Raw genomic sequence first — 23,637 nt, 5'->3', positions numbered from 1 at the left:
AATACAATGTAAATAAATGTGAAGTCATACATTTTGGTAGGAGTAATAGTAAAAAGGATTATTACTTGAATGGTAAAAAGTTGCAGCATGCTGCTGTGCAGAGGGACCTGGGTGTCCTTGTGCATGAATCACAGAAGGTAGGTCTGCAGGTACAACAAGTAATCAGGAAGGCAAATGGAATTTTGTCCTTCATTGCTAAAGGGATTGAGATTAAAAGCAGAGAGGTTATGTTGCAGCTGTACAAGGTGCTGGTGAGGCCACACCTGGAGCACTGTGTGCAGTTTTGGTCTCCTTACTTGGGAAAGGATGTACTGGCACTGGAGGGGGTGCAAAGGAGGTTCACTAGGTTGATTCCGGAGTTGAGGGGGTTGGTTTATGAGGAGAGACTGAGTAGATTGGGATTATATTCATTGGAATTCAGAAGATTGAGGGGGGATTTTATAGAAACATATAAAATTATGAAGGGAATAGATAAGATAGAAGTAGAGAGGATGTTTCCACTGGCAAGTGAAGCTAGGACAAGAGGGCATAGCCTCAAGATTAGAGGGAGCAGATTTAGGACTGAATTGAGAAGGAACTTCTTCACCCAGAGGGTTGTTAATCTATGGAATTCCTTGCCCAGTGAAGTAGTAGCTACTTCAGTAAACGCTTTTAAAGATAAGGAAGATTTTTTTTGAACAATAAAAGAATTAAGGGATACGGTGAGAACGCGGGTAAGTGGATCTGAGTTCACGAAAAGATCAGCCATGATCTTATTGAATGGCGGAGCAGGCTCGAAGGGCCGGACGGCCTACTCCTGCTCCTAGTTCTTATGTATGTTCTAAATGACTTGGTTAAAAAGCGGTATCCCCCAGCATCTTTAACCCCTGTGTGTTCCTGACAGCCGCCTCCTCACCTGAGCGCCAGGTGTGTGTATGTGTGCGCGCGTCGGAGGGGGCGGGGCTAGAGGGAACCAAGCCCCGCCCACTAGCCGCGGCATGGTTGTGGTGGCGGGGGGGGAGGGTGCGCGGCGGCGCGCGCGGTCGTCCGGCACGCACGTCCCACACACCAAAGCCGCCGCCAGGGTGACGCGCCCAGCGTCGGGAGCGCGCCCGCCTTCTGCGCTGACAAGTCTCGCCCAGGTGAGGTGCGGCTGTAACTGGTCGAAGGAGGAAGGCGCGAGCGAGTGAGTGAGGAAAGGGATCCTAATCCGGGCGGAAAGCTCCATCAACATCACTGCATTGAAAGGAAGAAAAATAGACTGTGGAACCCAAAGGAAACCTGTCTGGGAGGTTAAAAGTCTGAGAGAGAGAGAGAGAGAGAGAAAAAGAAAAAGAAAAAGAAAAAGAGTCGGAGTTCAGGTTAAAGAAAGAAAGTCTGTCCTATCTTCTGTTCCTCTCTCTCTCTCTCTCTCTGCCGGTCCGGAGGGGGAAACCATGGCGGAGCAGGAAAGCCTAGAGTTCGGGAAGGCAGACTTTGTCCTCCTGGACACCGTCAGCATGTCAGAATTCATGGCAAACCTGAAACTGAGGTAAGAGAGGGTCGAGGCAAAGGAGGGACACCCCTTTTGCCCCCTTCCCCTGCACTTGTGTCATAAAAGAAGGAAATGAATGGGATTTAAAATAAGGGGAAAGATGCTGGGATAGAGATTGTGCTGGAGGGTGTAATGTGCGGTTTGTTAATGCAGAAGAATCCCCAGTAAACTCGCCGATTTAGGTGGGAGGTTGCCCTAAGGGGGGAAGGGACGGGGGATTAATCCAGCATTACCTGCTCATCTACCTCAGGAGAAACTGAAACTTCTTGTACTGGCTGTAACAGTACAACCCCGGCGATGCAGTTTTTGCTTTGGATTCATGATGCTAGAGATAAACTTGTACTTGTCAAGTGTTGCCTTCTGTTTCAGTCCATGAGCGTAATTTGTGCAAAGATATTCTGCTCCACTGTGTACGATATTGTGTGGCAATAGGTAACGTTGCTATGATTGTAATATCTAATTTTACTGCAACTGGTTGCTCTCTGAATTGTCTATTTAATGTGGAGCAATGATGATTATTGGCGTAGCCTGGGAGGCGGAGTTGGTGAGGAGGATATGCGTCTGCTTTATCCCTGCTCAATGTCCAAACTTTTTTTTGCCATGGATTTATCTCCCCAATCTTACAAAGTCTAAATCAAACAAATTGCTCTAATGTCTAACCCCTAAATATGCCCACTTTTTAAATTATATTTATGTATGTACATATATAGATTTTATGACTGCCCCACCCCTTGCACTGCGTACATTTTAGTAAACTACAAGGCAATAATCCAATTATTTCACTCAGTAAATTATGATCTGTTGTTACCTGAAAGGCAGCAGATCCAAAAGCAATTTTCAAAATGTAATTTGATCCTTTTTTTAAAAATGGGGACTATGGGGGAATCCGGGGGATTGGGATTAGGCATGTGATCTCTGAGAATCAATACGGGAATGGAGGGCCAAATGGCAAACTCCTGTGTCCCCTGATTTTTTGGAAAGCATTTTAGATGTTACTCATTGAATTAAACTTCAAGATTGGTTGATTACTTTATTTTAAAATAGTGAGTGTGCACTTTAATTCTGAACAACAAACAATGATCAGGAGTGTGTTACAAAACTAACACAATGGAGGAGTGGAGAATTAAAGATTCTGATTATTTTTTATTTTGTCCAGGCACAATCCCAGTTGACTGTTTTCAGTTTTGTGACTTTGATTGTATCACACTACAGATGGTTGATTGTATTCATTCTGGCAGACACAATTGCTGTGTGCCTTCGTGTCATGTGGCAAGGAGGAGAAACATTTGCTACAAAATTGTATATTGTACGTCAGTTTAGTATTTTGTTATGCCTTTGTGTGTATTGTCAATCCATTTTATGAAATCAAAAGGATTTGGGGATTGCCTGCTTAATTGTAAAATGCACTTTAAAATAGTTCGTGTGCTCAGTGCTTAGAGATGTTTGAGTGATCTAGAAACAGGAGTGGGAAGAGGCCATTCGGCCCTTCGAGCCTGGTCTGCCATTCATTACCATCATGGCTGATCATCCAACACAATAACCTAATCCTGCTTCCTCCCCATAACCTGTGATCCCATTCACCCCAAGTGCTATATCTAGCCACATCTTGAATACATTCAATGTTTTGGCATCAACTACTTCCTGTGGTAACGAATTCCACAGGCTCGCCACTCTTTGGGTGAAGAAATGTCTCCTCATTTCTGTCATAAATGGTCTACCCCGAATCCTCAGTCTGTGACCCCTGGTTCAGGACACACCCATCATCAGGAACATCCTTCCTACATCTACACTGTCTAGTCCTGTTAGACTTTTATAAGTCTCTGAGATTTCCCCCCTCATTTCTCTGAACTCCAGTGAAAAATCACTTTTTTTTCAAGTTTAATTTAGGCAACCTGTTATCTAGGATCTAACCCTCATGTTTGTGCTCTCAAATCTTTTCTGTGGCCTGACGGCAGACTATTGGCTCAGTCTAACTCAAATCTACTACTAGGCTATGGAAACTGGAAATAACAACATACACATGAGGAACAGGCTCCTAGAATCCAAATTAAAATAACAGTATGACTGCAGCATCAATGATTGTGATTTGGTCTTACCATCAGTTACACAAAACCAGTTCAAAGCTTCTTGCAGCAAAGTCACTAAGAGAAGTTTTTAGTAAATTGTTGCTCTTTTATGATGGGTGACCAAACTTAAACACCGCTCCATTATAAATTTCACCCCTGAAAATGAATTCTATTGGAATTTAGTTCAGATTTCTGTTTTGCTTTTCAATTTGGTTTCTGACAATATCATTTGGCAGCTGTTTAGAAGGACCGTCCGAGTACTTGTAATCTAAATAACTTGTGATCATTGATGCATTCTTAATTTAATTAACTTGGCTGATGAGAAATTCACTCCCAATGTTCCTTCCCTTATTGAATCATTTTATTAAGTTATTTTAACACCAGTATACTATTGAGGCAGGAGAGGATCTTATTACATTTTGTCAAATTTTCTTTTAAAAGAAGTGCTCCTGTGAATCCTTTAAGCAATATATGGTCAACATGCCTAGTTTGCCAGGTTGTTTGATGTTAGCAAACTGTTTTACCAAGGAGAGTATCAGTTATTTTCATCTTTATCCTGATTGGTCTGCTGTATCTCTGCATTTTCTGTAAGGGGTCACCCAACAAATGATTCCTCTGTAATGTGGGTTGCTGATATTAACTTTAGCTCAATTACAGTTTAGTCACTGAGCTCAGCACAGGCCAGGAATTAGACCTGAAACCACTGGTCCAAATGATTGACTGACACATCTCCAAACCAAAACACGAGAAGACCATCTTTACTTCAGTTTGAAAGTCATGATTTGGAGGTGCTGGTGTTGAACTAGGGTGGATAAGGCCAGAAGTCACATGACACCATGTTATAGTCCAACAGGTTTATTTGAAATCACAAGCTTTTGGGGGCACTGCTCCTTCGCCAGGTGAAGTGACAAAGGAGCAGTACTCCGAAAGTTTTTGATTTCAAATAAACCTGTTGGACTATAACCTGGTGTTGTGTGACTTCTGACCCAATTTGAACGTTTTCTTGAATTCTATTCATCCCACCCTGGCAATACCTGCAACATGTGGCTAGCAAGACGAGAAACTTAATGTTGTTGTATTTCTAGAAATAGGCCACAGAAAAAAAGTGCAGCTAAAATTTCTATGGACTGAATTCTTGAACAAGGTTTGTTCGCCAACTGAGCCTCTTATTTAGGCTGTGACTGAATTGTAGCATTTAATCTCCCATTTTATGCAAAGCACAGTTTGAGGGTATAATAGCAGTTTAGATTTATTTTGATTTGGTTCCAAGAAGTGCTATAATTGGTGCTAATCCCTTGTGTGAATTTAGTAGCCAACTGTGTTTAATGCTAGGTAATTGGACACGTGGAGCAATGTTTTAATACTGTCAATAAACTTCAATAGTTACTGTTAATATGGGGAGCAAGTAGCCTACAATTGAGAGTAACTTGTGCTATGTGCTTTTGTTCCAAATAACCTTTTTTGTTCTGCAGCTGTAATATATTTTAGTTTGCCCGTTGCTATTTAAGGCTACTTTTTGGAACAAAATTGAAATCTGTGGTAACAGTCTTCCCTTTGAATCATAAAGTTTGTATGTTCAGGTCCTTGTCCAGAGTCTTGAGCACATTAATCCATACTAACACTAGTAACACTAACACCATCCATACTAGCAGCTTTGTCTCTCAAATGAAGCATTAACCTGAGGAAGTAAGTGAGAGTCCTGTTTCATATTTATTCTGGAACAGACCTTAATCTGCATTATCTGGTCATTATCTCATTGCAGATGGCAATTTGCAGTCTTGCAAATTGTCTGCTGTACTTCTTGCAGCATAGCAATTAAATTCCAGAGGTATTTTGGCTTTAAAATGCTTTGGGATGTTCTGAAAATGAATGGCACTATCTAAAGTCAATTTTTTTTTCTTCCTCGATCTCCAATTTAGTGTTAAACCACTGGAATGATTGGACCAGTTCAAGTCCCCATGAATTTTATGGGGAATTTTAAAATTTTATGAATTTTAAAATGACTAAACCATCAGCAGTTTACCCTACGACAGGCCTTCCCTTTTCTCTTTCTTTCCTCCTTTGCCCCCTCTCTCTCTTCCGATCCCCTCTGCACTGCACCCCCCCACCTGTTTTTGCTTGAAACTTCTTGCATCTGGGGCTTTTTCCTGATGAAAAGTTCATTGAAATGGTGAGTATTTCCAGTGTTTGCTACTTTTATTAGCATGGACTCCATTGGCTGAATGGTCTTGTTCCGATGCCATGGTGTTGCAATGGTTGCTTTTATGAGAGTAAAAAGAATTCTTTTGCAATTGGTCATGGGAAGAATGGAAGACTTCCATTCTAGGGATCTTTGTCCTCCCTTGATCCAAACTGCAAATAGATGTCATGTTTCAGTTTAGAAGCTGCCTGGTGGTTTATTTCCAGACTCCTCAAAGCCAGGTGAATGTAGTTTTAGACAATAGGGTAGTAGAAGTCTCAATAATCATGTTTTATTTAAAAAGGAATTCTAACTCAATACGGGCATTTTATTTTATATTAAAACAGGAAATGCTTAGGTCTAGCAGCATCTGTGGCGAGAGAGAGTTTGTTTTATTCATTCCTTTATAAAATGTCAACATTTACTCCCAAATGAAAAGTTTTGTGTATTTTAAAGTAGCTGTCCAACAACATTTTTGTTCCCACCTGACTCTCCTGAGTTAATAAAAGGAATGAAGCCGTGAACAAGGACAGTGGGTTGGTTGAGTAGCTCGGAGTGATGGTTGAATACAGCTTCGAAGGAAAGCAGGATTTTCATGATTTTTGGAGGGGTGTGGGGGGGCGTTTGTAGAAGAGGTGCTGAATATGGTGAGAACCTTTTACAAGCAATAGTAAAACAGGGACTATGGGATGTGCAGGATGCTAAAATTGGATCAGCCAAAGGGTGCAAAGTGGAAATTGTCCTGGAGGAGTTGCCAGGAGTCGAGTAATGAGGAACCATGCAGGATCTGTGGGTAAGAAGGAGAATTGCAAGTTGGAGAGAAAGTGAATAATGAATTCAATCTTGTATTTCTACAGCACTGTTTGAAATCACGGGCTTTACAGACTATGAAGTACAGTTTAGTAGCCACTTTTGAAATGTAGGAAATGAGAGAGTTCATTTATGCACAGCAAGCTCCCAGAGAAGCAATATGACAATCATTGGATCTTTCACTGATGTTGCTTTGAGGGACTAAATGTTGACTAAGATATCGGATAAGACTCTCATCTCTTTGTAACAAATCCCATAGCATTATCTCATTTAGCTGAGAGGACAAGCTGAGCCTTAGAAAAATTGTATCTCAGCCAGACTGGACAGGGATGTCGACGTTAGTTTTTGTTTTTCACTTCTGGAAAGGGAATTAAACCCACTGTGTTGGAGGGCTACAGTGCAGGCATAGCTGATGCTTGATTATTTTTACTATTTTACCATTACAGCTGATTTCAGGTAAATAGTATCGAGCAGAGTGACTTAACTAATCACAGCTGGAATGGCATTTCAAGAGCTACAATATTCTTGTGATTCTGTGCTGATGATTGAAAATGAAAAGCTGCAACATCATTTGTTTTTCAGCAATACTTTATCGATGCTGCTGAGCTATTGGGGCATTTGTGTTTACAAATTGGCCAGCATTTAATGCCATTCCCTGATGTTTTATGGTGGGGATGTATGTAATCAAGCAGTGTATATAGGGCATAGGAACCCTGCCAACTTCCTGCTTCTACCCAGAGTTCAAGTCTCGGGTGGGAAATCTGGTTGACAGCCTTTCTTTCCCTTTTGCTAATTGAGACCCTTCATTGCCACTTAAAGACCTCATTTTGCCACTGCCAGTATTCACCCAGGAATGGGTAGGTACAAACCATTCCAGAAGCCTGAAAAGCAATCCTTTTTTGTGTTTTGTTTGTAGGCTTCCAGGAGGGTTCCTGCTCCAAAGGTACTCATAGCCTGGTCAAGCGACCCCTGCATCAGAAACTGTTGAGGGGCCATGCATCAGGAGATGGAGGGGCTGCTGACTGAAAGCCATCACCAACCTCTGCCCTTTGCTCTGGCTGTGGACAGAGCCTTTCTCCTCTGGGTGCCTTGGCAATTCTGACTCTTTAGTGGGTGCAATACCAGCTCCCATCCTCTTGAGGTGCTGTCTGCAGTGATGACTGCCAGGAGTTGATGGGCTGGCAGTGTCATAGCAGATGCCATGACTGTGCAAGCAATGATTGCTGCCAACAATTGTGCCCATCTGAGGCTTAGGATTGCCAAATGACCTAGACTACAGGTGTGTGATAGTAGAATGGAGGATACAGGGTGAAGGAGGGCTGAGAGCAAGGACGGAGGGGCAAGGTGTCCCTGAATCAGGCACAGATTTTTTTATTGAAGAAGGGGACGCCCGCTTTACTTTTGAGGCCTCCTGCCAGATCAGTTTTCTGCCTGCTTTGGGTGAATACTAATGGCAGTGAATGAGACCTATCTTAGCCTCAATTGGCAGCAGAGCAGGAAGTGGATCTATGAAACTCTTAACCCTGGATATAATCAAGGCCAACGTGGGAAGGTGGCACATTCCCCATCCAGTAGACTCCTGCCTGATTAAATGCCAATCCCCAAAGCACCAGATTTATCTCCAGGGATTGTTTAAGATTCTGTTCAAAGATACGAGAATGCACTTGCATCCCTACCTCTTGCCCTCACATCTTTCTTGCACTCTTCCCCTCCTTTTAGAAATGCCCTTCAAACCAATCATTGCACACTTCAAACCTTTTCTCCTCCAAACTTTTTTGGGTCAAGGCAGCCACCTTTTTGTTTTGTACATTGCCTTCATTGTTTTCTTGTGTTTTAAGGATTACAAATGAGCTCTGACCAAATGCGCACAATTCTGGCAGGTGAGTGGGATAGTGATCCATCTGTGACTAATTAATTCCCCTCCTCACCAGCCCAGGATGTTTGAGGGCAACAAATTGGACAAAGACCAGAAATTGAATCTTGACCTCTCCTAGTCTGTGCATAGTTCATTCCCATGTTGGGTAGCAATTTTACTGATTCAATGATTAGGAGAACCAGACAAGCTATTTTTACTTTATGAATACATGTTGATATAGAAATATGAAACTACAAGTCAGCTTTGTATTACACTTCTAAGCAAAATGTTGTAAAAGCTAATAAAGTACACAGAAGCAGTTCCACATTATTGATGTATTTACTGTTCAGTGTTTTTGAATTCTTCGGAGACAGCATGAGGATGCAATCAGAAATTCCTTGAGTGAATTATAAGCAAAGTATGAATTTCTGCTTCAGCTGATAAAAGCTCATGCAGAAGCAGCCTATCTCATTTTTCATTAAATTGCACACAGCTTAGTGGAATGAGGTATGGGGGGAGTAATGGCAAGCAGAAAATTAGTGTGAATAATTCTAGGTTCTTTTATGGGACATTGTTTCAAATTTTGATCTGTCCAATCAGAATCGTTCCGAAATGCCTGGCATTTGACCAGTAGAACATGAAAGCAGCGGTTTTAAATTTAGATAAAATCAGCTGAACCATCACTCACCATAAAGTTTGAGGGTGTGGTTTGTGAATAATTTGCTAACTTCGGTAAACAGTTAGGACTCATTTACTCTGGGATTACTCATGTATATTCTTTGTGGGCCAATTCGTATTCCTTGTTTTGAGATCCGAACCATCTTTAAGTTTCTGACACATTGCTGTAGTGACTTGTATGCCAGACAAAGTTGTTGTTATGAAAGGCTAAATTGGGCACCATAGTCTATGTTAGACAATAATTTGCACAAGAAAGTACTGAGGTTGAGTGATGTATTGAACTGCAAGTACTTATCTTGAGCACTTTATGTATTTTTGGAGAACCCCAAGGGAATGTGGAAAATATGTAAAAATTGTTGTAAAACTGTAATTTGTCATGGGCTGAACCTTGTAATTATGGACGGCCTTCCTTGTAGTGCAGTATGTACTTGTAGAAAGGGATGGGATGTACTGGGTCCTATTTTAAGAACCCTAGGCACAAATCCATTCAAAAAGATGTAAACGCTGCACTTTCTCTTTGCAAAATGTCAATTTTGTGTAGAATGTCGTTAGAAGTTTATATTGGTACAAACTTAAATTCTTGCCAGTTTGCTAGGGAATTCAAGAAAAATGCTCAAAAGCATTGGTATGATTGAAAGAGTTGTAAATTTCATTGTGAAATGAACTAGTTAGTTACATGTCATCGTGTGCAGTTTTGTTGCAGAAGATTTCTTGATCACAGCCATCCTTCAAAGCAAATACCTAATGCTTCAGGTAAATTTACACTTCTTGCAAAGAAACAAAGACAACTATGCATGTTAGAAATGTGAAATGTAAACAGGAATTTGGCACCTGAAGTAAGACACAATAATGTACTGTTATAAAGTGACCCCCCCCCCCCCCCAACACTGTTGAGCCCTAATGTGAAGCAAATAACCAGTTTGTTTACAGATGCTGATAGGTGTGTGCTTCCTTTCTTAATCATTTTTTTAATGATTATCATCTGTTTAGTTAAGACCTATATTACAGATTAATCTAATGGACTATAGGCATTTGGGACCTCTTGGGACATGAGAAATTAACTTGAAACATGAAGCAGAAGTCTGGTGAAGGACCAATTGTGCAAAAGCACAAGGTTATGTCACAAAAACAGGAAATATTTGAATGATAATTGAAGGTAATATCTAATCTTCAGATTTAAAAGATTGCAAAACAGTTGAACATCGCCCTTGTGTTTTGTGCAATCTTGTCCACTCAGTACAATAACAGTTTATTGTTTTCTATCCTTTTTCTCTTGAAACTGTTTATCTGAGCCAACACCATAAGCAATCAGGTACTCTGACAGTAAAAGTACAAGAGCTGGTGGGGATCTTTGCCACTCTCCACATGGGATAACCTTCCAAGGTTGAACTGTTAGTGTTTTTAGATTTGTTATTAGCTAGGATGGGGCAACTTAAGTAAAGGAAGAAAAATAACAAGATGGGTAAAAGATTGAATTAATAGAGAGTAAAGAAACTGAAAGGAAAAATAAGTTTTTGCTTTAAAATTCAATATCTTTTAAAAGAATCACCTGAGATTAGATTGATCCTGTTTTAAGCTGAGGCTGAGTAAAACTGCAGAACTATAATCTCTTCAATAAAAAGTCCTTTGCCATTTAGTAAGAGCCCATGTTTTTGTGTTGTTTAATTATGTTTCATGGGGACAATAAGGACTGCAGATGCTACAAGCCAGAGTTGATAGGTGAGGCTGGAAAAGCACAGGTCAGACAGCATCAAAAAGACCAGGAAAGTCAACAGGGTTTCAGCCCAAAATGTTGACTTTCTTGCTCCTCTGCTGTCTCACACCTGTAGACTTTAATTATGTGTCATACTGTTGAGAGACATGTGACTGTGTACCATCCACAAGTCCTGTTCTTTGTCAAGTTCTGATCCAAAAAGGATATTTTAAAATCCTGTTGGCTGAGTCAATCTATATGTTGCCTTGTTATTTATTCTTTGTATCTTACGTTATCTTTCTTTTAAATAAACATGATTATTAATTTTAACCTGAATTTAACAATCTGACAATATGATGCTGCTTTTTGAAATAGACAGGAAAGCATGCTTTTGTTGGTCTCTAGTAATTCTTAGTCTTGCAACATGCAGTTCCATCAAACCTCTGAAAGTTCAGTTCTGAAGAAGGGTTACTGGACCCAAATCATTGACTCTGCTTTCTGTCCGCAGATGCTGGACCTGCTGAGCTGTTTTCAGTAATTAGATTTTGTTTCTGATTTCCAGCATCCGCAGTTCTGCTTTTTTTTTTGGTCCATCAAAGCTACTTTATCGTGGTACAATTTCCCATTCATTAAATGTTCAGGATGTTCAAAGGGCAACTGTTTTTCTTCAATGAAGCATATGGTCTTGCATTACAAATCCTGACATAAAAGGAGGTTTTACTATTCAGTAGTGATGAAATGTACAGGAAAGTTTGCTCTAATGTTGTATTCAATGTCTGCTGAGGAAACTCTCACTCTTTTAGGATATTTGACTTGTTTTTGCTTTGGCAAAGAGGAGAATCATGTATTGATCATTGTTGACATTATTTATGTCATTATGTGATTTGGTTTACAATTAAAAATAGTTTTCATTACTCTTCAGTCCCTAAATTGGCAAAACCCCTTGCAATACTAATTTGACACTTCTATTTATCCACAGTTTATTTCTATGGTTATGTGGATAGAGTGACAATTTTCAGAGTGGTTTTACTTAAATCTATAATTGCCCAAAATTAGAGAGTGTTTATTTCATGAATGGGAGCATATTAGCCACCAAATATCACCAAATCCCCTGAGCACCAAATTTGAGACAATCAATGGGCTAGTCCAGAAGGGAACTCCAGAGTGGCTGTCGGGTTAATTTGGAGGAATAGTGGAACTGATCAGAAAAACGCATTTCACTGTTAGTTACCATGCGACTGAATAAGTATGGCTCTGGTGATTTGAGAGTAGTCATAGAAATAACAATACGCGTACATCTGTGTGTAGTTGACCTGACCGAACACTTTTTTTCATTTATAGAAACAATAATGAGATTGCAGCAACATGGGAGAACAAAACAAAACAGGGCAAATCACGTTGAGGACACAGGTCCCATTTGGAGAAGTAAAAACTTGCAAAGCAGAGAAGAACAAAAAGAATACCCTGCGGCTAGACAAAATACAAAAAATATGCATTTACAAAGCGTCTTTCTCAGCCTCTCATCCCACAACACAACAGTCAACCTTTTGTAGGATAACTACTATTGTAATGCTGAGAAGTACGAAAGCAACTTCGTATGCTAGTCTACAAACAAGAATGAAATAATGAGTAAATAATCTGTTCTAAAGATGTTGGTCGAGAGCAAAATTTTAAAGTGAAAACAAACTCTGGCATGCCAGAGAGTGTCCGTTCAAAAAAAAATACAAGAGCCATTTGGATATGAAATATTTCCTTGGAATGTCTTTCATGTGCAGTTTTAATTGTTTAAGCACTTTAATATCCTTATGACAAGTAAAATCAATTACATAGTGTGAAATTTTAACACTAGTTCACTTTTTCCATATATACATTGAGTGATTTTGAACGTGTTCTGTGCATTGGTGAGTTGTGTGTCGGTTCAGTTGGGGATTCTAACCTATAAATAGATCTAGTGGGTTGAGGTGTCTACTACTTAATTGTTTAACCCAGTTAACCATACAAGTACAACCACTTGGGATATAATTTGTCTGAGTCAGCAAGCCCTCGGGACATTTGGGATTGGAGCTGTAGTCTTGTTAGGCTCTCTAATTTACTATGCAGTATTATAATTGTCGTTGTCTAATCATACTAGAGGTTCTTTATTTTATCTGTTCAGCTACCAGGCCAGGTAATTGCCTGTATGTTACTAGCCCCTTTTTCTACTCTTCTGTTAACTGAAACATCGTGAACTGTGATTATAAAGATATACTTCACAGAAAAGAATATTTTTGTTCTGTTGAATTCTAGATCCTCTAACTATGACAAGAATCATAGATAAAAGGAACAAATAAGGCTCTTGTCTCTTTAGTTATTTATTCAAGTTTCTTTGAATTGTATAAATCTTGCTGGAATTAATCTTCCACTGTTTGGAGATGGTGGGTTATGGAGATAAGGATGCTGTGGTGTCCTTTGCATTGCAGTTGGCAGTCTCTGGAGCATTTGGGGCTCGCTTACCTGGTGGAAATCTAAGAGAAGGCCTGTCAATTCTCATCATATCATTTCAATGGTGCAGTCTCATGCTCCACCCTCCTTAATTGCTAGTAATGTTTCTGGAGTCGGGGGAGAAAACCTCAGCACAATATGTTTTCAATCCACAATTTATGTTACCACTAAGTTTTTGAATGCTGTTTCAGATTACCATTTACTCTGTGTACAGAAATATGGAATCTGAAAATGGTAGAGCCTGCAGGGACAGAATAGGTGTGGCAGGCAATATTCATATTTAGGAATACCCTAAAATGTAGCTCTCTCTCTCTCTCAGTCGTTCACTTTTACCTTCCCTATTTTTGTTTGATCGGGTTGGGGCAGTGGAAGGGAGAAAGCAGGAGAATGGCACTAGGTGGTGATGTTTGTTTGAAGAGCTGGTGGTGCATGATGGGCCGAATGACCTCCTGCACCATAACAATTCTGTGATCTTGTATGGAGGCACCGCAATGCAGGTCGATCAACCTTCAGTGCTGTAGAAGGCTTCTCAACTTGCCATTCAGTCACATTGTGATAATGTAAAGCTATCCATTAGCATTTCCAGTTGGATGTACAGAAGTAATTAATGTGCCACTAAGTTAGGAGAAACAATAACGTTACTAAAACGCGGAACTAATCCGCTAATGCTCTGGTGCTTCTGATCTGTTGATTTCTGAGGGAAAACTATTATTTGGGCAATTTAGACTGTATTTGATTTCTACAGGTTCTTTCATTGTCCTTTAGGGACTATGGTGGCATAGTGGTGATGTCACTAGATCAGTAATTGAGACGTCCATGCTATTGTTGAAGTTCAAATGTCACAGAGAAACTAATGTAACTTAATTAGTAAGTGTGGCAAGTAAAGCTCATCTTTTTGATGATGAGCATGGAACTATCATTGATTATCTGGTGTCACTCTGTCTGGCCTTTATATGACCCCCAGATTCACCAAAATGTGGTAGATTGCCCTCCAAAATGGCTTAGTAAGCCACTCAGTTCAAGGTCTGTAGGTAACAAATGCTGGCCTTGCCAGGGACACTCTTCAAAGGAGAAATATTAAAAAGACTGTGGTTTGTGAAATCTGGTTTCATTTTTTTTGAGATTCTCTAGTGGTTGATTTGGAAAGTCACAATGTAATTCATTAGAGTCAGCATGATTTTATGAAGGATGATCATGTTTGACTAATCTGTTATAGTTCTTCAAAGATGTAGCAAGCAAAGTGGATAATGGGGATCTTGTAGATGTAGGATATCTGAACTTCCAGGAGACATTGGATAAAGTGCTGCACACAAAATTAATGAGCAAGGTAAGATCACATGGCGTTAAGGGTAACATGTTAGCTTGGGTGAAGGATTAGCTAACTAAACAACAGAAAATAGAGTCAGCATAATTGGATCTTATGCTGGTTGGCAAACTGTAATTGGTGGAGTGCCACATGGTTTGGTCTTTGGGCCCCAACTATTTAAAATCTATATTAATATCTTAAATTGCAGATATATAATGTACTATAGCTAAATTTACCAATGATATTGAAATAGCTGGGAAAGCATGTTGCAATGAAGAAACAAATAGTTTGTAAATTGATATAATATGTTGGATGGATGGGCCAAAATTTGGCAGATGAACTTTAATATGGATAAGTGAGTTAAGAGTCAATCATGTTATTGCATGTTTGGAGTCATATGTAACTCAGACCATATAAGGATGGCATTTTTTTCTTTTCTAAAGGATATTAGTGAACCAGTTGGATTTTTAGCAACCATTGACAATGGACCAGATTTTGTTGAAGTTGAAGTTTCACAATCCGTCATGGTGGCATTCAAACCAAGGGTCCCAGAATATTACCTGGGTCTCTGAATTGGAGCGACAATGCCACCCACACCATCACTTTCCTCTGAACTCTGACCAGAGGTTCATAGCTTCTGGCATTCTTTTAATTTTCTGTTTTATTTCACTGCCTACTGTCCCTTGCCTCTGCTGAAACAGTGTGTCATTTAACTTGTCCAATTTCCCTGTCCTTTCTAAAGATATTGTATTCTAGAATGTTTGTTTTGTTCCCAGTTAATGCAATCTGCAGCCTATGAAATGGCTGCTACGTCATACTTTTTAAGTTGACCTTCTGCTTCTGGTAACTTGTTTCATTCCTTATGCTTCATATATTCGTGTACTGAATGCTTATCTGCTTGATCGCGTTCTTATGCCCTGAAGATGTTTCTTTTGTAATTTTTGACTTGATTGCACTTTTCTTGCTAAGGCTTGCTATTATGCTCTTTGGGAATTTGATATGCTCTTATCACTGGCTTATTTTTTGTTATTTCTTTTTGTACCTGGAATATTTCTTTTCTTTATTCATTCAAAGGATGAGGACCGTCACTGGCTAGGGCAGTTAAGAGTCAACCACATCACTATGGGTTTGGAGTCACATGTCGGCCAGTCCAGGTAGGGATGACCATTTCCTTCCCAAATGGACATTAGTGAAACAGATGGGCTTTTTTGACAATCGACAATGGATTCACGGTCATCGTTAGATTCTTGATTCCAGACATTTTATTGAATTCAAATTCTACCATCTGCCGTGGCGGGATTCGAACCCAGGTCCCCAGAACGTTATTTGGGTCTCTGGATTAACTGTCCAGTGATAACACCACTAGGGCATCTTAATTACTTCTCCTCTAACTTTTGCTCTCCTCCCTCTTTTTCTTATCTTTAGGTTATTATTTCTACCTAACGTTTGTCATCCTCTTCTCCAAATTGGTTTAAAGTATTTTTTTTCCAACTTGCTTATTCTTCTTAATGGAACTTTTTGACTGGATCTTGTCCAGCAACAGCTCTTACTAATCAGAGTAAGAGTCCTCTTGCTGCATATTGTTTAAATGTAGTTTGGGTCTTCTCCATGATACTCCACCATTCTAGTTCTCCCACTGCTGATTAAATTCACTTCAGGCCATACTGTTATCTTCAACTGCTCAACTTCCCTCTTGTTTCAACTGATATCTAAGTTGTTTTCTAGTGTTGTGTTGTTATGTTTTCTGTTCAACTTGAATGACCTGAAAAGGATCAGCATCAATTTTACATTTAGGGACATAATCATATGAATTAAGACACCAGGTTGAATCATTTTCTTTTATTAAATGGGTGAAGCTCAAGCAAGCTGAATCCAGCTTAAGTAATATCTGACACATGGGCGGCACGGTGGCTCAGTGGTTAATACAGCTGTCTCTCAGCGCCACGGACCATGGTTCAATTCCACCCTCGGGTGACTGTCTGGCGTTTGCACATTCTCCCCGTATCTGCATGAGTTTCCTCTTGGAGCTCTCATTTCATCCCACAGTCTAAAGATGTGCAGGTTAGGTGGATTGGCCATGCTAAAAAGGGGCGTGCACATTGGGTGAAATTTCCATAGGCAATTCAGAGTTACAGGGATGGGGTAGGGGGTTTGGCCTGGGTGGGATATTCTTCAGAGGGTAGGTGTGGAATCGATGGGGTCATAATAATGGCCTGCTTACTCACTGTAGGGATTCTATGATCAAAACATTGAAATTTAATAAACAACTGATCCAAATCTCCCAGTTCTTTGGGAAAAAAAAAACAGTTTATGATCTCTCTTCCATTTCTCAAGTAAACAAATTTTTGAAATATACAGCACAATTTTGAAGGGGCCTGCATGGTCCAGCCTACAGTGCAGATTAATCCACACCTCCACCCCACTCCACCCTCCAGTCCTGCACATCTTTTTGCCCAGTTACCTTAAGTTCCAAAGACCAGATCTTAATGGCAGCATGTGAAACAAATTTAATCCTGCAGATCTATTTGCTGTTTAGTTTTGAAGTCTTCTTGCTAAAGTTCTGCTCATGTGGCAGTTGATTTCTGTCCTTGGAAAGTCTCCATAATCTGAATATGTGCCTTTTGTAGATGGGGGATGTTTGAAAAGGCTTGCTTATTCTGTCAGAAGTGTAAATGGGGTGTATAATGGCTGTCATGTCATGTGGTACAGGTGGTGTGTAGCTTTGGAAACCGGCTGTGTTATAGGTCATCAGCTAACCCCTTTTAATCGTGCGTCACAGGTGCATATTTAAGAAACTGATATTAAGAAAGAGAATAAGTACTGGCAGTGTTGCAGATCAGTCAGCATCAGAATGTGAAATAAGTTAAACAGTTTGGATGGAATTGCAAGCTGCACAGTTATAGAGAAGTTTAGGCAAGAGAAACAAGTGTGTGCAATTGTCAGGAAGACGTTTTTGGCTTATATTTAATGGGGGTTTTGCATTCTCACTTCTGTATAGCGCACTCTTTTTAAAAACTCTTGCAGTTGGATAAAGCATTTTAATCATTTCTTGAAGTTAAGAACTAATCATGTTTTAATTCATGTGCATTTTTCCAGATAAATGTCTAAAGGTACAGCTGTTGCGGGACATAAGTTGTTGCAAGAATTACAAATGTATTCAAGTCCTTAAATGCATTCATTTTCATATTTTTCAGATAATGATGGCAAGTAATGGGTTGTTGGTATCATTTAAAGAAATTCATCTTCTGTACTTCCAAAAGAATGGTCATTTAATGATTTCACTTGATCCTCTCTTTACCCAGTTAGAGGTCCTGCATTTCCATTGCTAATTGAAGGGTGCAGTTTGTTTGTGCTTTGTCTCCATGCAGTGAACCACCTGGGATTCTTTTGGTTCATGTTATCTGAAATTCATTGCTTTCTAAATCTAAGGTGCAAATTCTTTGCCGTTTGTCTCATGTACACTGTTCTTAGTTCTTAATCTGTAATCTGCCATTAGTATTAAATGTAAACTTGAAGAGTCTATGGACCATGGAATGGCAATTCAGTCAAGGTTACTTAAATCAACATACGTGCATGTTTCCAGCAGGAGCATGGTAATCAGTCAGAGCTGGGGCTGTAGTCATGGCTTTCCAACCCAGTGCACTGAGGCCAATTCTACCAATTGGAATTGGGTGTCTTACTCTCAATATCGTCTTTTATTCCAAGGATTCATTGACAATTGTTTCACTATCTTGTCATGAAAACTCTAAATTCGGCTGAGGTACAAACTAGTTTGTGTACTCCTGTGGGGGTCCCTGGGCACTTGTGTCAATGGATTGTTAAATTGCTGGTGGCGCATAAATGAATGGACATGTCCAAATGCAGCAAGGCTTGCTCAATATCCTGGTTTTGGTTGACAATTGACAAATAATGTTCATGTCAAGCCAATTCCGACAAGAGAAGATCGAGGAACAAATTACTGCAAGTGCTGGAATCTGTACTGTAAACAAAAAATGTTGGAAATTGCAGCAGGTCGGCATCATCCGTGGAAACAGAGCATGCTATCATTTTGAAACTAAAATGATTCTTCAGAGCAAACCTGGAGAAAATCTAATTGTTGTTCCTTGACATTCAATGGTATTACCATCACTGAATCCTGGAGGTTACCATTGACCATATAAATACTAGAAGAGGAGGTCTGAGGCTAGGAAACCTGCAGCAAGTAAATCACCACCTCGTTCCCCAAAATCTGTCCACCATCTACAAGCTCTAAGTCAGGAATGTGATGAAATGTTCATCGAGAACAAAGCAGCCCAATTGATTCACACTGCATCTGCAAACACTAACTCCTTCCACCACAAAAGCACAACAGCAGCTGTGTACACATCTACAGGGTGCACTGCAGAAATTCAAAGTTCCTTTGGACAGCACCTTCCCAACCCATGACCAGTACCATCTGCAAGGGCAGGGACAGCAGATCCACCATATGCAAGTGCTCATCCAAACTACTCACTATCCTGAAATATGAAATCTATTACGGTTTCTTCAGTGTCACTGGGCCAAAATTCTGGAATTCCATTACGGGTGTACCTATACCAAATGAATTGCAGTTGTTCAAAAAGGTAGCTGCCTACCACCACCTCAATGGTACCTATGTACAAGCAATGAGTGCTGGCCCAAACAATAACACCCACATTTCATGAATGAGTGAAAAAGTGGGCAGTCTTGTCACTCATGCTGAAAACATCTTCCTCCAACACCCATGTCCATGCACTTTTTCATTAAGAATTTGGGCCTCAAATATCCTCCCCTCATGCCCTGTTGAAGAACACTGAAATGAATTATACTGCTGCATTTGTTGGTCTTTCTGTAATCAGACAGCTTGCTATTGATTAATTTGGACCCTTCCAGGACTTCATTATACACAACATTCACCCATTGAACTGTTGGGATTACTGCGGTTTTTGTCATGCTTACACTGAGCATCAGAATTTGCATGATTGCACTTAATAGTTGAGTTGTGCGGCATAATTTGAGACTGAGTGACATATACGATACAGGTAGTCATAGAGGTTGGTTTTAAAGAGCATCTTTAAAGTGAGACAGAGAAACCGGAGTCGTTTAGGGACGGAATTCCAGCATTGTGGAGTGGGAAAAAAAAGGTTGTGCAAAAGGCAAGAGTTGGTGGAGCACAGACGTTCCAGCGGGTTGACAGGCTGACAGCATAAGAAAATATAATGGTTACGTACAGAATTGTAAGGCCTTGTCTTCAGTCTCAGTGAGCAGAACGTACAGTTTATGCTGCAACTATGTGGTTGATGTAGGAGAAAATCGTTTAAACCATTGTTTAAATTTGGAAATTGCTCCACTATCAGTGAAGTCAACTATAATTTAAAATTATTACCTGTTTTCTGAAAGGAACATGGTTCAATTCTTTAAACCCGCTGATCAGCAGCGAGAGGATAGCAAAGCTCTGAATGTGTGAACTCAGCTGTATATATGGGCTAGAGTTTGAAGATTATACAGAGAGAAAGAAAGAAATGTCAATTTGCATCACTGCGGTATTTTTAATATGAGATGTTTTACCCAAATGATTGAACACCAGTGGTTGATTGCACAGCATTCTTCAGGATTTTCACATTACAATCTGACAGCACTGCAAGCATGTCATTTTATGACTGGAATATTTTGGGAATACTATTTTAACCCACTCCAGTGTGGTGGCCTCCATCATACCTACTGCTCACTGATACATGCACGAGAAGAGTAACCTTTTGAGGAGACACATATATACTTCATTTTGTACCTTCATATTTGGTACAGGAGTTTTTTTTAAAAAGTCTGATTCACATGAAATACTGATTCAATCATCCTGATACTTGATTAGGTCCTGTTTTAAACAGGGCATCTTTGGTTTTCATTGTATTTCACATGTTGTTTAATGAAAGCAGCACTGATTTGAGAATTGTTGACTTGAACAGTCAAGTTCTAATCTGGTCACTCTGTTCTGGGGCTGTTTCATTAATAATCCAAGGTTGTAACAGGTAGCAGTTTGGTCTAGCAGCACACTTATGATGTTTGCGCTGAATCTTTGGAACTATACTTGTATAGAAGTAACATTGATAAACAATTATCTTTGTGACCATTGTTGCTGTCGTTTTTCAACTCTGTCTATTCCAAAGTCAACTGAAATGGCTTGATCCTCAAAAAGAATTGCGCATATTGCTGAGCTATTTTACACCATTATTTAAAGATATTTTTTCCCCTGTTTCAATACCTCTCAGTCTCACATCCCAATTTTCTTTCACTCCTAAAGCCAGTGAATTGTACTTGAAAATTATTCCACTGCCATCTCTGTTACGTCACATAGATGAATCTGAACTAATTGTTGACCAGCTTTGGAGGTCATCACAGCCAAACCGCTGCTCTGATTGCTTGACATCCGCACACACAAGTAAACTTTCCAATAGAGGTCCATGGATAGTGAAAGGAAACAGGGGAAAAAAAGTGTCTTACTTCACTGTAGTACAGAAGCTTCAGTCTTAAATAGATAAGGCTTCTTTATAGCATTAATGTTTCATTTTACATGCATTACCAATCGCATTGAGTGATAAGCCTAGGTCATAGTACTTGTTCTGAGGGATTGTACATATTTGCACTTGTGTATGTTTGCCATTCGTGGAAACTGTAACAAAACTGTGCAGTACAAGGCCTGAGTTTTCAGTGCCAGATAGTCCGATGATGATTTTAAATCCTTCAACGATTGCCCAGTGCTGCTTAGATATGGTTTCAATGCTCCAGCCTTGAGTTCTTTAGAACTTTAAAACAAAGGGACTGAAATTTCGAAGTAAAACTAATTTATTTTTAATATAATTGGAATACAGACTTGTGCAGTCATTAGTTTTCCTGCTATCCTCTATTTAGTATGTTGGATGATATAGTTTGGTGTTTGAAAATGATGGAATTTGAAAATTGCTTGATGGGAGAAACAAAAAGTTACTCGTTTAAAAAATTTTGAGCATAATACAGATATGACCTATTCCATACTAATGGATTATTAGTAAAATTATAATCAAAAATTGTGTTCTAATCCCCCAAATCATTCCTAAACACTTACGAGTGACTAATAATGGAGAAATTGAAGGGGACCATCTGTGTTGTTCAAAGAATGATGGAAGGCATGGAGGGATTAGATTGAGATGCAAATTTATTTACCATTTATAAAAAGGGTCTTGTTTCTTCAGAAACATTGGACCAAATGGGTGGGAATTGATGCTGAACATTTTTGCTTATGCGCCCTCACTTTGGAGACGAGGAGCAGATGAAATTGAAGAGACTGCCTTACTTTGGTGTGCACGAATATATTTAGCAAGCAAGAAAATAGCCTTGTAAAAAACTTAACAATGAAAAGAAATTTGTGCCAAATGAAATGACTGATTTAATAGATTTCTTTGTGGCTAGTTAACTAGTAGTCTCTTTTTGCGAGACTTTGCAATTACCAAAGACAAATGGAGAGGAAAAATAACTCAGTAATTTTCAAGAGTAAACTGCATATTGTTAGTGCAAGTATGTATTTTAAGAACTTAAAAGGTTCTCTGAACCAGAGTAAAACTTCATTTGGACTTTTTTCCAGTCCTTCTACTAGTACAGTGGTTAAGTAGTGTAATAGAGTTGTACAGTGTGGAAACAGACCCTTTTGGTCCAATTCATCCATGCTGACCAGATATCCTGAATTTATCAAGTTGCATTTGACAGCATTTGGCCCGTATCTGTCTAAACCCCCTTTCGATTAAGGTTCTACTCAGTAGAATTATGAAAGTTCAAAATGCCCAGCCTGTGATGGTTCAGTTAATTTCAACTGGGATATGAGTTAGGAACTATGAATGGCCTCAGCAACCTAGTGGAAGTTTAATCAGCTGGTTTTCTGTACCTAGTTGCAGCTACAAAACATTGGACGCATGGATAAAGACAGGATCAGGTTTTCCAGTGTTTCCTTTCACAGTCAAACAATCCATTAACACATCTACGCTCACTTAACACGAGCCATGAAAGGGAGGTTTTGGAGGACATTGCTGTGTGGGGAGTTATGACCTCCCTAGAGTCTCGATTTCCAGAACAGCAATGTGGGGGAAACTGAGTAAAAATCCCTTTTTTTGTTTTGTGCTGACGTTAACAAATCAAAATCATGGCCACATTACCCTGCTTATAGACACATTTTCAGCATCTGCACAGATGGAGGTTACAACTTTTTTTTTGTTTTAATTTGTTCATTGGATATGGGCATTGTTAATTAAACTATCATTTATTGCCGGCAAGTCTTGCAACGTCTCTAGAGAGAGAGTTCATGTTTTGTAACCAATATAAGGCTTTGTTGGACTGAAGAAACGTTAACTCTGTTTCCCTCCAAAAATGCTGCTGAACCTGCTGAGTTTCTCCAGCAATTTTTCTGTTCTTTCCAGATTCCCAGCATCTGCAGTACTTTGCTTTTACTTCAGTGTCCATTGCCTATTCCTAATTGCCCATTAAACCTGTGCAGATCAGTTACTGCAGTTGTCGGCTGGGATAGGTGATTGGATGAGACAGAAATGGATGGAATTTAAAAAATGTTATCATATACTAACTTTGAAAGTGGTACCAACCACTTTAGTTGATGCAAGATAATCCCATACAGCAGAACTCCATACACAAAAAAATTCATCAGATCTGATATATCCATTCTTGAAAGTACTTCAGTGCTGATATATTTTTTGTGGTGTTCTGCAGCAATCCACATTATGTAATAAGCTGCATGATGAACAGATTTCTACATTTCTATTGAGATGTTTTCAACTTGTGACAGCCTAAAAAACTGATCGAGCTTCTGAGTCAGTGTTGCAGTTTTTAGCCAGGATATTCCCTCCCTAAGAAGTGCGGATGAAGTTTCAGATGAAGGGGGCTGTGTTGGTGGTGGAAGGGAAGAACTGGTAGGTGAGAGATAATCGGATATGTAGACACGAGAAAGGTTCCTGTCCCCTTCCCACGACCTCAAAAATTGTTCTGAGTGAGAAGGCCTTCCTGATTATTTGATCATATGACTA

General features: G+C 39.6%; 1 protein-coding gene across 1 annotated transcript in view; it reads left to right on the top strand.

Moving 5' to 3' along the window:
- The first annotated feature begins 1,073 nt into the window (after nt 1-1,073).
- Nucleotides 1,074-23,637, top strand: part of myo1d (myosin 1D) — a 420,078-nt gene continuing 397,514 nt past the window's right edge. Inside the window, exon 1 of the mRNA XM_048614719.1 lies at nt 1,074-1,510. Within this exon, the coding sequence (XP_048470676.1) occupies nt 1,416-1,510 (95 nt within the window). The 5' untranslated portion in view covers nt 1,074-1,415. The remainder of the gene's footprint in view (nt 1,511-23,637) is intronic.

This window comes from Rhincodon typus, chromosome 30 (genome assembly GCF_021869965.1).
Source record: "Rhincodon typus isolate 14 chromosome 30, sRhiTyp1.1, whole genome shotgun sequence".
Classification (NCBI taxonomy): Eukaryota; Metazoa; Chordata; class Chondrichthyes; order Orectolobiformes; family Rhincodontidae; genus Rhincodon; species Rhincodon typus.
This window is presented reverse-complemented; position numbering and strand designations above follow the sequence as displayed.